This window comes from Coregonus clupeaformis, chromosome 31 (genome assembly GCF_020615455.1).
Source record: "Coregonus clupeaformis isolate EN_2021a chromosome 31, ASM2061545v1, whole genome shotgun sequence".
Lineage (NCBI taxonomy): Eukaryota > Metazoa > Chordata > Actinopteri > Salmoniformes > Salmonidae > Coregonus > Coregonus clupeaformis.
The window spans coordinates 28,310,047-28,324,946 of NC_059222.1; the positions used below are offsets into that span (position 1 = coordinate 28,310,047).

At 46.0% G+C, this 14,900-nt stretch overlaps 1 protein-coding gene across 1 annotated transcript in view; it reads left to right on the plus strand.

Moving 5' to 3' along the window:
* The window catches only part of LOC121547014 (inactive ubiquitin carboxyl-terminal hydrolase 54), a 33,556-nt gene extending 30,775 nt beyond the window's left edge, over positions 1-2,781 (plus strand). The window contains exon 19 of the mRNA XM_045209936.1: positions 60-2,781. Within this exon, the coding sequence (XP_045065871.1) occupies positions 60-149 (90 nt within the window). The 3' untranslated portion in view covers positions 150-2,781. The remainder of the gene's footprint in view (positions 1-59) is intronic.
* Positions 2,782-14,900: the final 12,119 nt, after the last annotated feature.

Here is a 14,900-nt window from a genome sequence, read left to right on the forward strand (position 1 = left end):
GACCCCTTACCCTTCACCTCTGGGGCCTGTCCGTCACTGTGTTGTCCCTCCCCCTGCAGGAGATGCCCAATGGCGTGGGGAGTTTCTGGTGTCTGATGGGGGTGAAGCTGACTTCAGACCACTTAAGACAGTGGTCTTCAGACCACTGACCTGCCTCCATATGCATCTACGCTACAGGAACCTCCTAGGGCAGCTCTCTGGGCTCCTAACCCTCCACACTGCTACAGGCACCTCCCAGGGCAGCTTGATGGGGTCCTTACCCTCCACACCATTACAGGAAACTCGTAGGGCAGCTCTCTGGGGTCCTAACCCTCCACACCGCTACAAGCACATCCCAGGTTGGACCTCTAGGGTCCTAACCCTCCACACTGCTACAGGCACATCCCAGGGCAGCCTTCTAGGGTCCTAACCCTCCACAGTGCTACAGGCACCTCCCAGGGCAGCTCTCTGGGATCCTAACCCTCCACACCGCTAAAGGCACCTCCCAGGACAGCTCTTTGCGGTCCTTACCCTCCACACCGCTACAGGCAGCTCCTAGGGCAGACATCCGGAGTCCTAACCCTCCACACCGCTTCCAAGGCAGCCCTGCACCTCACCCACCGCCACAATAGGGGGTTGGTCTAGGACCCCCCAACCTCAAACACACACCTCTCCCCACGTCCGTCCCTCAGTGGTCTACTAACCTCCCTCTATCCCCATCTCGCGCCCTCCGCCCTTCTTCAACTATTCAGTCTATGCAGTCATTCTCAGTCCCCCTTAGCAGGAATTACTCTGAAACCCAAAACAACAAACTCACCTAATTACTCTTCTAGCTAGCTAGCTTGTGACTTGCTAGCCTGTTAGCCTCCTAATATAGTCAGACTCTGAACGTTATCCTGCTAGCCTGCCCCTCTTTGGGTCTATAAAGGAGGGAGTAGATTAGCTAGCCTGGTTTAGCCTCTGATCTCCCTGCTTTATCTGCCTCAATCAGAGGTTGCTCTGGAACCTTTAGGTGACTGAAAGATCCACAGGGGGTTACTGATAAGCCACGGCTTCTTCCTTTTTCTTCATGGGCATTTCCTGTCTGATGACAGCACAGCACACCTGGATATGTTGTTTCCACAGGAACCCCAGGACTAGTGCGTACGTGCCTACATAGCTACGTATAGACTGAACTCTAATAATAACTAAAGTCATGTACAGAAAAACGATATATGAAACCTGTATGTTATTAAGACCTTATGGAATGTTCATATTAATAATGATAATAATGAAGATATTGATAACTTTAGTGGTGACTCCTGGTCCTGAATTGAGTGACCTTCACAAGTGTCCAGCTGGAGGTCACCTGACTGACCGTTGTAATGGCTAACGCTGCTCTCCCATTTCTATCGGGAGAAACTACCTTTTATTTTTTTTGCACACCTGATGTAACGTGAGAGAGAGCTATGATAGAGGTAGGGTAATGGAACTAAATTGTAATTTGGGAAGGGTATTTGTTGAAGGGTACTTAGGAAAGTGTACTAGCTTAATGGTACTTGCTGAAGTGTACTTGATGAAGGGTAAATGTAATCTAATTTATTTGAGGCCTCAGGTTAACATGATTGGTTCTTAGTTACTGAGATTCTTTATCTTCTGGACCTTTCAGTTCAGCTCTGACCCTGATGTTACTCAGATATGAATGGTGAAACACTATATTATAAATATACTTTATATGTACTGTATGTATTAGAGATATATTTTAAGGCCATGACATGATATACTTTTATCATGGAAATGTCTCTCATCCTCCAGTTATAACAGGGTTAGTAAGTAACACATTTTATTTATCTGACTTACCCCTAACTGAATAACACTGACATGTCTTGAAAATGTTACGATATGATTTAACCTACTGAACATGTTATGACATAATATGTACATATAATATGTATGTACAGTACATACATAATAAGTACATACATTTAATACATTATAACTAATCCCTATTTGGAGACCAATGGCCCAGTGCAGAATGAGATCTAGACAGAACTGATACATGATTGTTGTATTTAAACCAAAGGTTGGCACTTAGACAAAGACACAGATCTGTCTTTAACATTGTGATTTAAAAAAAAATGTATTTATTAATTTGTTTATTTTGTTGCTGTTTGTGTTGTGGATGTTGGAGAATGTAGCCAACTGTAGCGCATGAGTCTGCTATGCAAATCAACCTTCCCTCCTGACCCTTGACCTCTGACCTGACAGGCAGGAAGTGGACACGCCCACGAACGGACGCTTTATTTACGAAATTAAGTAAAGAAGATACGTGATTAAATGCTGCTGTTGAACTCTGTAGTAAGTCATAGGCTCGATCTCAAATGGCACCCAACTCCCTATGTAGTACACACCAATTTTGGCTAGAGCCCTACATAGGGAATAGGGTGTGATTTCCGATTTGTGCCATATACATACATAGTACTGAAGTGGTTCACTATGTAGTAAGAAGGCATACTGTGTATACTATGCTTGGAACAGCCAATGGAAATTCAATGCAAAGAGAGAGAGGAAGAAAGAGCGACGATGAATGAAAGAAAGGATGAAGTAGAGAGGAGATAAAAGTATGTCCTGTGTGTGAAATAGAGATGAAGTGAGGATGAAAGAGGGCTAGGAGTCGTTTTTAGAGAGAGAGATGTGTTTGTTTGTGTGTGTGTGTGTGTGTTGGTACTGGGTATCATTGCTTGGCGAACGAGGGAAAGAGGGATCCTGTATTTTTGCAATAAAGTTATTACCACTGCTCTCTTACTGGGGCGTAATCACTCATCTGGCTCTGTCTTCTCATTGGCTGCTTTCTCTTTGAAGGGAGGAGCCTGGGTATCATGGCATTTAAGCCTTATTTATACTGTACCTGAGCAATTAGCTATACAAAATGGCTTCCCTGCACAGTTTCGCCCATAGCCGCGCGAAGTAGGGGTGCTGGAGGTGCTGCAGCACCACCTTCTGATAAATTCAAATACATTTTCCAAAATGTTATTACTCCTGTCTGAACAGACATCAATAAAATCTTTCAAAATACTACACCAGAGAGCCACAATTTGGGCAGCACACTCACCAAATATCAAACAGCTTGTTGAGTTGCCGCCATAGAAATATAATCTTAACACAATTGAGATCCCTACCTATATGTACATATCTACCTCAATTACCTCATACCCCTGCACATTGACTCGGTACTGGTACCCTGTGTACAGTGAGGGAAAAAAGTATTTGATCCCCTGCTGATTTTGTACGTTTGCCCACTGACAAAGACATGATCAGTCTATAATTTTAATGGTAGGTTTATTTGAACAGTGAGAGACAGATTAACAACAACAAAAAATCCAGAAAAACGCATGTCAAAAATGTTATAAATTGATTTGCATTTTAATGAGGGAAATAAGTATTTGACCCCTCTGCAAATTATGACTTAGTACTTGGTGGCAAAACCCTTGTTGGCAATCACAGAGGTCAGACGTTTCTTGTAGTTGGCCACCAGATTTGCACACATCTCAGGAGGGATTTTGTCCCACTCCTCTTTGCAGATCTTCTCCAAGTCATTAAGGTTTCGAGGCTGACATTTGGCAACTCGAACCTTCAGCTCCCTCCACAGATTTTCTATGGGATTAAGGTCTGGAGACTGGCTAGGCCACTCCAGGACCTTAATGTGCTTCTTCTTGAGCCACTCCTTTGTTGCCTTGGCTGTGTGTTTTGGGTCATTGTCATGCTGGAATACCCATCCACGACCCATTTTCAATGCCCTGGCTGAGGGAAGGATTTGACGGTACATGGCCCTGTCCGTCATCCCTTTGATGCGGTGAAGTTGTCCTGTCCCCTTAGCAGAAAAACACCCCTAAAGCATAATGTTTCCACCTCCATGTTTGACGGTGGGGATGGTGTTCTTGGGGTCATAAGCAGCGTTCCTCCTCCTCCAAACACGGCGAGTTGAGTTGATGCCAAAGAGCTCCATTTTGGTCTAATCTGACTACAACACTTTCACCCAGTTCTCCTCTGAATCATTCAGATGTTCATTGGCAAACTTCAGACGGCCCTGTATATGTGCTTTCTTGAGCATGGGGACCTTGCGGGCGCTGCAGGATTTCAGTCCTTCACGGCGTAGTGTGTTACCAATAGTTTTCTTGGTGACTATGGTCCCAGCTGCCTTGAGATCATTGACAAGATCCTCCCGTGTAGTTCTGGGCTGATTCCTCACTGTTCTCATGATCATTGCAACTCCACGAGGTGAGATCTTGCATGGAGCCCCAGGCCGAGGGAGATTGACAGTTATTTTGTGTTTCTTCCATTTGCGAATAATCGCACCAACTGTTGTCACCTTCTCACCAAGCTGCTTGGCGATGGTCTTGTAGCCCATTCCAGCCTTGTGTCGGTCTACAATCTTGTCCCTGACATCCTTGGAGAGCTCTTTGGTCTTGGCCATGGTGGAGAGTTTGGAATCTGATTGATTGATTGCTTCTGTGGACCTGTGTCTTTTATACAGGTAACAAGCTGAGATTAGGAGCACTCCCTTTAAGAGTGTGCTCCTAATCTCAGCTCGTTACCTGTATAAAAGACACCTGGGAGCCAGAAATCTTTCTGATTGAGAGGGGGTCAAATACTTATTTCCCTCATTAAAATGCTAATCAATTTATAAAATTTTTGACATCTCACTGTTCAAATAAACCTATCATTAAAATTATAGACTGATAATTTCTTTGTCAGTGGGCAAATGTACAAAATCAACAGGGGATCAAATACTTTTTTCCCTCACTGTATGTAGCCAAGTTATCGTTACTCATTGTGTATTTATTCCTTGTGTTATTGTTTTTCTATTGTTTTCCTTTTTTTCTCACTGCATTGTTGGGAAGGGCCCGTAAGTAAGAATTTCACTGTTAGTCTACATCTGTTGTTTACGAAGGATGTGACAAAATTTTATTCAATTTAAATTGAACACTTATGGGAGATTCTGGAGTGACGCCTGAGACAGCGTTTTCCACCACCATCATTTCATTTACACAACATGCCTACCACTTTGAAGATGCAAAATATTTTTTCTTGTGAAACAAACAAGAAATAAGACAAAAAAAGAAAGAAAACTGGAGCGTGCATAACTATTCACCCCCCAAAAGTCAATACTTTGTAGAGCCACCTTTTGCAGCAATTACAGCTGCAAGTCTCTTGGGGTATGTCTCTATAAGCTTGGCACATCTAACCACTGGGAGTTTTGCCCATTCTTCAAGGCAAAACTGCTAAAGCTCCTTCAAGTTGGATGGGTTCCGCTGGTGTACAGCAATCTTTAAGTCATACCACAGATTCTCAATTGGATTGAGGTCTGGGCTTTGACTAGGCCATTCCAAGACATTTCAATGTTTCCCCTTAAACCACTCGAGTGTTGCTTTAGAAGTATGCTTAGGGTCATTGTCCTGCTGGAAGGTGAACCTCGGTCCCAGTCTCAAATCTCTGGAAGACTGAAACAGGTTTCCCTCAAGAATTTCCCTGTATTTAGCGCCATCCATCATTCCTTCAATTCTGACCAGTTTTCCAGTCCCTGCCAATGAAAAACATCCCCACAGCATGATGCTGCCACCACCATGCTTCACTGTGGGGATGGTGTTCTCGGGGTGATGAGAGGTGTTGGGTTTGCGCCAGACATAGCGTTTTCCTTGATGGCCAAAAAGCTCAATTTTAGTCTCATCTGACCAGAGTACCTTCTTCCATATGTTTGGGGAGTCTCCCACTTGCCTTTTGGCAAACACCAAACGTGTTTGCTTATTTTTGTCTTTAAGCAATGGCTTTTTTTCTGGCCACTCTCCGTAAAGCCCAGCTCTGTGGAGTGTACGGCTTAAAGTGGTCCTATGGACAGATACTCCAAGGATTACTTTATACTATTCCAGGTATTCCTTAAAGAGGTAGGGTTTCAAGTGTCTCCGGAAGGTGGTCAGTGACTCCGCTGTCCTGGCGTCGTGGGGGAGCTTTTTCCACCATTGGGGTGCCAGAGCAGCAAATAGCTTTGACTGGGCTGAGTGGGAACTGTGCTTTCGTAGAGGTAGGGGAGCTAGCAGGCCAGAGGTGGATGAACGTAGTGCCCTCGTTTGGGTGTAGGGTCTGATCAGAGCCCGAAGGTAAGGAGGTGCCGTTCCCCTCACAGCTCCGTAGGCAAGCACCATGGTCTTGTAGTAGATGCGAGCCTCAACTGGAAGCGAGTGTGCGGAGGAGCGGGGTGAATTTAATGGAATTTAGTGGATTTATTGGTGCTCCGTGGGATGTTCAAAGTTTCAGATCTTTTTTTATAACCCAACTCTGATCTGTACTTCTCCACAACTTTGTCCCTGACCTGTTTGGAGAGCTCCTTGGTCTTCATGGTGCCGCTTGCTTGGTGGTGCCCCTTGCTTAGTTGTGTTGCAGACTCTGGGGCCTTTCAGAACAGGTGTATATATACTGAGATCATGTGACACTTAGATTGCACACAGATGGACTTTATTTAACTAATTATGTGACTTCTGAAGGTAATTGGTTGCACCAGATCTTATTTAGGGGCTTCATAGCAAAGGGGGTGAATACATATGCACGCACCACTTTTCCGTTATTTATTTTTTATAATTTCTTGAAACAAATACTTTTTTTTCATTTCAATTCACCAATTTGGACTATTTTGTGTATGCCCATTACATGAAATCCAAATAAAAATCAATTTAAATTACAGGTTGTAATGCAACAAAATAGGAAAAAACGCCAAGGGGGATGAATACTTTTGCAAGGCACTGTATGCCAAAGCGTATTGAAGCTGTTTTTGCGGTTCTGCCAGCTCAGTATTTCCTTTATTTTAGCAGTTACCTGTAACTGTACATTGCATTTTTGTTACACTGTTTATACACACTGCATAGTTATATATGGGATTCTTGACATAGCTCACTCTAATAAACTGAGTGTACAAAACAAGCTCTTCCATAATATGGACTGACTAGGTGAATCCAGGTGAAAGCTATGATTCCAGGTGAATCCAGGTGAAAGCTATGATCCCTTATCGATGTCACTTGTTAAATCCACTTCGATCAGTGTAGATGAAGGGGAGGAGACCGGTTAAAGAAGGATCTTTAAGTCTTGAGATAATTGAGACATGGATTGTGCATGTGTGCCATTCAGAGGGTGAATGGGCAAGACAAAATATTTAAGTGCCTTTGAATGGGGTATGGTAGTAGGTGCCAGGCGTACCTGTTTGAGTGTGTCAAGAACTGCAATGCTGCTGGGGTTTTCACGCTCAACAGTTTCCCTGGTGTATCAAGAATGGACATCCAAAGGACATCTAGCCAACTTTACACAACTGTGGGAAGAATTGGAGTCAACATGGGCCAGCATCCCTGTGGAATGCTTTCGACACCTTGTAGAGTCCATGCCCCGACGAATTGAGGCTGTTCTGAGTGCTAAAGGGGGTGTAACTCAATAGTAGGAAGTTGTTGCTAATGTTTTGTACATTCAGTGTATATCTACTGCTGTACATATAATTCTTAGTATATATTTTCGGTGTATACACACATAGATTGCATTTGGATTACTGATACTAAGTGGCGAGTGGCGCAGTGGTCTAAGGCACTTTATCGCAGTGCTAGCTGTGCCACTAGAGATCCTGGTTCGAATGCAGGCTCTATCGTAGCTGGCCGTGACCGGGAGACCCATGGGGCGGCGCACAATTGGCCCAGGGTAGGGGAGGGAATGGCCAGCAGGGAAGTAGCTCAGCTGGTAGAGCATGGCGTTTGCAACGCCAGGGTTGTAGGTTCGATTCCCACGGGGGGCCAGTATGAAAAAGTAAAAAAATAATGTATGCACTCACTAACTGTAAGTTGCTCTGGATAAGAGCGTCTGCTAAATGACAAAAATATGATATTTGGGTAGTTCATTGTATTTGTTCTGATTATTTTCGTACTTGTTTGACATTTTACTGCACTGTTAGGAGCTAGCAACATAAGCGTTTTGCTGCACCCGCTATAACATCTACTAAAGTGTGTACACGACCAATAAACTCTTATTTGATTTGACTGGTAAACTCATGGGTACACTTGCTATGGCTACCAGTCCTGACTTAAATGTGAATGTCCGTTCTATGGATTGTATTTCTATGGTTCTATTTTCTATTTTTGTTCACTGCTTCTGTGAGTGAACAGCAGCTACAATAGGCCTTTTGCAAATGTCTAAATACAATGGGGGAACAACTTACTTTGGAAAGCAAATGTTGCCTACTGTTGAAAGAATAAGACTAATATTTATGTAGAAGCTACCAGATATTTTCTCAACAACTTCAATATTGAGCCAACAGCTCTGTTTTTCAAAGTAGCCTATATTGACATTTGGAATCTTGGCTATTGGAATGAGCACATCCGATTCGGCCATCATTGGGTGAGTGAGTGAACTGGAAAGTTTATTTAGTAGCCTATAGCCTACTGTAGCCTTTAATATCTACATTTCCTCCTAATATTGTACAATCTATGTGTCTCCCCTCTTTCATTGGCCTGGGCTATTGGTTGCATTTGTCAGTGTCAGAGTAGACACTCATTTCTGTCATTTGTGTATGTCACGAATTCAGCTGAGGCTGCCCCTCCTCCTTGCTCGGGCAGGTTTTGGCGTTCATCGTCACCGGCTTACTAGCCACTACCGCTCCATTTATCATCACTCCATTTGTCTTGTCTTGTCTTGTCAATCACACACACCTGGTACTCATTCCCTCATTAGTCTGTGTATAAGTGTTCCCTCTGCCCCCTTGTCCTTTGTGAGTGATTGTTCATTGTGAGAGTGAATAGATCGGTTGAGCTACTCTTTCCTTGTATGTAGCCAAGGTGGATTTTTCCCTTGTGCTAAGTTTCATTTTGACGCTTGCTGCGCTTTATTCATGTACACTGTATAAACTCTGGATTTCGGTGTTTTACCTCCTGTGCCTGACTCCGTTATTCACACCTCATCACAGAATCACTCACCTCTATGGAGTCAGCAGGAGAGGAGCGCATGCCTGGAATAGTGGTAAGGGTCCAGGAACATTCCACGATGCTGGCCAGCTTGGGGGAAGCGATGGATCGGGTTCTTCAGGTCGTCCAACGCCTGGAGAGAAGAGGAACCGATCCGTCGAGACCAGCTGGCCAACCGGATCCAGGCACCTACTTCACAGCACCCGGAGGGATCCAGATATCTCGACCACGGGCGTTCGATGGGACGCTGGCTCTATGTCAGGGATTCCTTCTCCAACTGGAGCTGTCCTGCTCCAGTGTCAGACCGGCGCCATCAGATCGAGAGCAGGTGTCCGTCCTCATTTCCTGCCTCTCGGGGAAAGCCCTGGAGTGGGCCAACGCGGTTTGGAGAGAAGGAGGAGCCGCGTTGGAGGACTACAGGGAGTTCGCCTGCCTATTTCGGGCGGTTTTCGATCACCCACCTGAGAGTCGAGAGGCGGGTGAGCAGCTGGTCCACTTGAGGCAGGGGACGAGGACAGTACAGGAGTTCACGCTGGAGTTCTGGAATTTGGCAGCAGGATCCGGGTGGAACGAGCGGGCCCTAATCAACCAGTTCCAGTGCCATCTACGGGAGGACGTCCGACGGGAGCTAGCCTGCCATGACACCAGTTTGTCTTTTACCGAACTGGTGGACATGGCCATTCGTCTGGATAACCTGCTGGCAACCAGAGGACGTCCTGGAGGAGGTCTGCCCGTTCCCGCCCCGACCAACGCGGATCCAGAGCTCATGGAGCTGGGTGGTACCGCGCACCAAGAGAGCAGAGGACGACAGCGCCAGTGCCGATCGGATGGCACGAAGGGACATTCCACCACACGTTGTCGTCAGCGCTCTTTTGGGTCAGGAGGCGGCCGGCAGGGCACTCTCGCATCACCCCAGGTATTGAGCACCCACACTTGTTCAGAGCCCTCTGCTGTGCACTGTACCATACCATATACTTCCCTGATTGCATGAGAGTTCCCAAGTGTAAGGCGCTAGTAGATTCAGGCGCAGCTGTGAACTTTATGGATAAAACTTTTGCACGCCGCCAGGGTATTTAATTAGTTCCCCTATCCATTCCACGCCCCATCAGAGCACTTGATAGTCGACCATTAGGGTCCGGGTTGATAAATGAAGTCACAGTACCAGTCACCATGATCACACAGGAGACGCATTGTGAGCAGGTCACTTTTTCCATCATTGAGTCTCCTGCTTTCCCTGTGGTGTTAGGTATTCCGTGGCTAGCACTCCACAACCCCACTTCTCATGGCCGCAGAGGGTTCTCACGGGGTGGTCGCGAGAGTGTCAGGCAAACGCACTGTCCCGGCTGTATGATACAGAGGAGAGGCCCAGAGACAATAACCCCATACTGCCAGACTTATGCATTTTGGCGCTGGTAGTATGGGCAATGGACACAGATATAGCGCAGGCATTACGCACAGATCCATCTCCACAGCAGTGTCCAGCTGGGCTGCAGTATGTGCCTGCACTTATCTGTGATCGTCTGATCTACTGGGCACACACGTCACCCTCCTCTGGTCACCCAGGTATCGGTCGTAGAGTGCGCTGCCTGACCGAGAAGTACTGGTGGCCTACCTTGGCTAAGGACGTGAGGGTGTATGTTTCCTCCTGCTCAGTGTGCGCCTAGAGTAAGGCACCTAGGCACCTCCCAGCAGGTAAGTTAAAACCTTTACCAGTTCCACAAAGACCATGGTCTCATTTAAGTTTTTTTTTAACTGATCTGCCTCTTTCTCAAGGGAACACCACCATCCTGGTCGTTGTGGACCGCTTTTCGAAGGCCTGCCGCCTCCTTCCTCTGCCCGGTCTCCCCACGGCTCTGCAAACTGCGGAGGCCCTGTTTACACACGTCTTCCGGCACTACGGGGTACCAGAGGATATAGTGTCTGACCGAGGTCCCCAGTTCACGTCAAAAGTCTGGAAGGAGTTCATGGAACGTCTTGGAGTCTCGGTCAGCCTGACCTCTGGGTTCCGCCCTGAGAGTAATGGGTAGGTGGAACGGGTAAATCAGGATGTGGGTAGGTTCCTGAGGTCCTATTGCCAGGACCGGCTGGGGGAGTGGACAGTGTTCCTGCAGAATATGCCCAGAACTCTCTCCGGCACTCCTCTACGAACCTAACGCCATTTCAGTGTGTTTCAGGTTATCAACCGGTTCTGGCACCGTGGCACCAGAGCCAGACCGAAGCTCCTGCGGTGGATGACTGGTTTCGGCGCGCGGAGGTTCACCTCCAACGCGCCGTGCGTCGTCAGAAGGCCAACGCTGACCGTCACCGCAGTGAGGCCCCTGTCTTTATACCGGGGGCTCGGGTATGGCTCTCGACCCGGAATCTGCGCCTCCGCCTTCCCTGCCGGAAGCTGAGCCTGCGGTTTGTGGGGCCACTCACAGTCCTGAGGAGAATCAACGAGGTCACATATAGGTTATTACTCCCCCCTGATTACCGTATTAATCCCTCGTTTCATGTGTCTCTCCTCAGGCCGGATGGTGGCTGGTCCGCTCCAGGAGTCTGAGGTGCGGGAGGTCCCTCCACCTCCTTTGGACATCGAGGGGGCGCCGGCGTACTCTGTCCGTTCCATAGTGGATTCGATGCGCCGGGTGTGGGGCCTTCAGTACCTCGTGGAGTGGGAAGGGTATGGTCCGGAGGAACTGTGCTGGGTCCCGGTGAGGGCTATCCTCGATCCCTCTCTGTTGAGGGACTTCCATCGTCGCCATCCAACTCGCCCTGCTCCGTGTCCTCCTGGGGGGACTGTCACGAATTCAGCCGAGGCTGCCCCTCTTCCTTGCTCGGGCAGGTTTCGGCGTTCGTCGTCACCGGCTTACTAGCCACTACCGCTCTATTTATCATCACTCCATTTGTCTTGTCTTGTCAATCACACACACCTGGTACTCATTCCCTCATTAGTCTGTGTATAAGTGTTCCCTCTGCCTCCTTGTCCTTTGTGAGTGATTGTTCATTGTGAGAGTGAGTAGCTTGGTTGAGCTACTCTTTCCTTGTATGTAGCCAAGGTGGATTTTTCCCTTGTGCTAAGTTTTTTTACGCTTGCTGCGCTTTATTCATGTACACTGTATAAACTCTGGATTTCGGTGTTTTACCTCCTGCGCCTGACTCCGTCATTCACACCTCATCACAGTGTAGTATAAAAAAATATTCTGCTGAAGTCTCCAGTCATGTAAATGAAGTAGAGTCGTATGAAATGCGTTTTATAAAATGCAACCCAAAACAATCGGACCTGTGCAAATTCTAAAAATACCTCTGCTCAACTGTATGCCACTACGCAAATGCGATGATACTGTAGAAGCATGCAATGCTTTATTATAAAGAGCACCCCAAACTCAAAACATCTTCCAGCAGCTATGGTTGCATCGCAATACTATGCTAAAGTATGCAACACTAAATGTCAGCCAAATGCTCTTGCATTGCATACTTACATGCGGTATGAATGAGGCTTCATGGAGTACAGCACTACATAGTGAAACTGATAGTGGTCTGACTGACTGCTCCCCAGGTCCTGACCAGCTCTGGCCAATGAGAATGAAGCTGCAGTCTGCCAATCAACCAGAAGAGGTCAGTATAGACATTTTAAGCAACAATATAGACACCTCTTCTCTGTCTCTCTCTCTCTCACTCTCTCGCTCTCTCTCTCTCTCTCATACACACACACACAAGCAAGCATGCACACACCGTCACGACTATTAACTTAAAGTTTGGTATAGTTAAGTTGGGATTGACAGTTAGCTGTAGTGGTTCCTGGAAAGGAAACAATGAATACCTCCATAGAGCTGAACAGAGAGACAGCAGGGGAGGGGAGTAAAGTGCAGCAGAGTAGAGGGTCAATCGTTATTACAACTCCCTCTTTCAATAAAGTATTAGTGTGTGTGTGTTATTTATTTAACCTTTATTTAACTAAGCAAGTCAGTTAAGAACAAATTCTTATTTACAATGGCAGCCTACCCCGGCCAAAACCGGACGACGCTGGGCCAATTGTGCGCCGCCCTATGGGACTCCCAATCATGGCCAGATTGTGCTACAGCCTGGAATCTAACCAGGGTCTGAGATGCAGTGCCTTAGACCTCTGCGCCACTGGGGAGCCCATCAGTGTGTGCCACCTGAATGTAACTGCATTCCCATGTGTCTCCTCTCCTCCAAGGAATATTAATCTGTTTGATTAACCAGCTGCAGCAATTCAATCTCACTCTCTCCATCCCTTTGTCTCTATTCATCTTGTTCTTCTTTTATGCTTCTCTCTGAGTGATGTCGTTTCAATGAGTCACCTCTCTTCCTTTCTCTCATCCTCTCCTCTTTCTCCCTCCACCTCTTTCCCTCTCTTCATCCCTTGCTCCCCCTCCTCTGTCTCTGCTCCCTCTCCATCTCTGTCCCTCCATCCCTCCCTCTCTAGTCGTGCCTGCATCATTGAGCACTGTGAGTGTTAGTGCACGTGCCGGAGCCTGCACGTGTGCTCCTATGGCAGACTGGTACACACTGCTCTCTGAATGAGAAATGTCTTGAGCTAAAAACAGGAGGAGGAAGGGAGGAGGAGAGAAATATAGAAACTGCAGTTTATTTTTACCTCCAGATTCCCCTGCCTGAACCTAAAGCATGACATCCTCATGTTATGGTTATTTATTTATCTATTTCTGTCACTTTACTTCTTTCTCTCTCTGTATCTCTGTATCTTTCCACTTGTTATCTCTCTCCCCATTAGAACATTTATTTTAAGAAGCAGGTTTTTAACAGGAAAAGGTGTTTCCTAAATGTAGATTTCCTCCTAAATAGACATACCCAAAAGTAACTGCTATTCATGTGTAATTACATGATTCTGACATGCAAAAACTTGGTATATTTGGAAAGAAGACATCTGGGAGATTATGAGGAAATGATCAGAAGATAGATAGGAATTACATCGTTCAGAATGCACAAGATCACACAAAATAACAGTTTTTGTGTTTTCTTATTTTGAAAGTAAACTTTCATTGACAAGCTATAAGTGAATTATTGATGACTAGAGCTGGAAACACATCAGATAGCTTCCACAACATGTGAACAATATCTCACCCCAAAATGGGATTGATAGACCTAACAACTAGAAATGGGCAGATGTTTTAGTAAGTGGTGTCAGGTGTGGTCATGGGACGTTTCCAAGTGTCCCTAAACCTCTCCAAAGTGGCATATGTCTGTAAATTAGATAATTCCAGTGCTATTACATATTTGCAATCCCTAAATGCTATTTGTTCAGTATAAAAACACAATTTCCACCATATCAACCTCACTCAAACATTGTGGTGGTATTATGGGGTATCCAGGGTACATTCTAGTGTCCTATCAACCTCTCTAAAGTGTCTGAATGTGGTAATTGCACTGTTTTTGCACACTGGATGTGCCTAAAAGTTCTTGTTCACTATAAAAACTAAATTTCTACAACACCAACCTCTCTCAAACATTGTGGTGGTGTCGGGGGACATACAGGGGCTATGGATGCCTACAGTGCGTAAGCAGGCAACATCATATTTTTGATGCGCAAAGATATAGTCACTCTGTGGAAATTCAATGTTGCCATTAAGTCATACATCATCAGATAACATAGGCTAGATTTGTTCCTACCAACCTAAGGATGAATTTGATACCCCCCATGTAGCTATAGCTCAAACACAGACCAAATTGAGGCTTATCTTGTAAGATGTTTGCTGTTTGTTGAAAACGTTGTGTAATTGACTCTCGGGGCTGGTGATCAATAACGGTAGGTCACAGGCAGACAAATAAGATATCCTCATGATCTGTGGAGTCCCGGCTTTCGGTGTGTATCAACGCATTCCGTGTTTATTTTGTTTATGCTTCATAACACTAACCGGAATGTAGGTAGCAGCCATCTTGAAATGAGGTCATCGGCTTGGCCTGCCCTTATAAAGATAGGGGCTACCGTTCTCA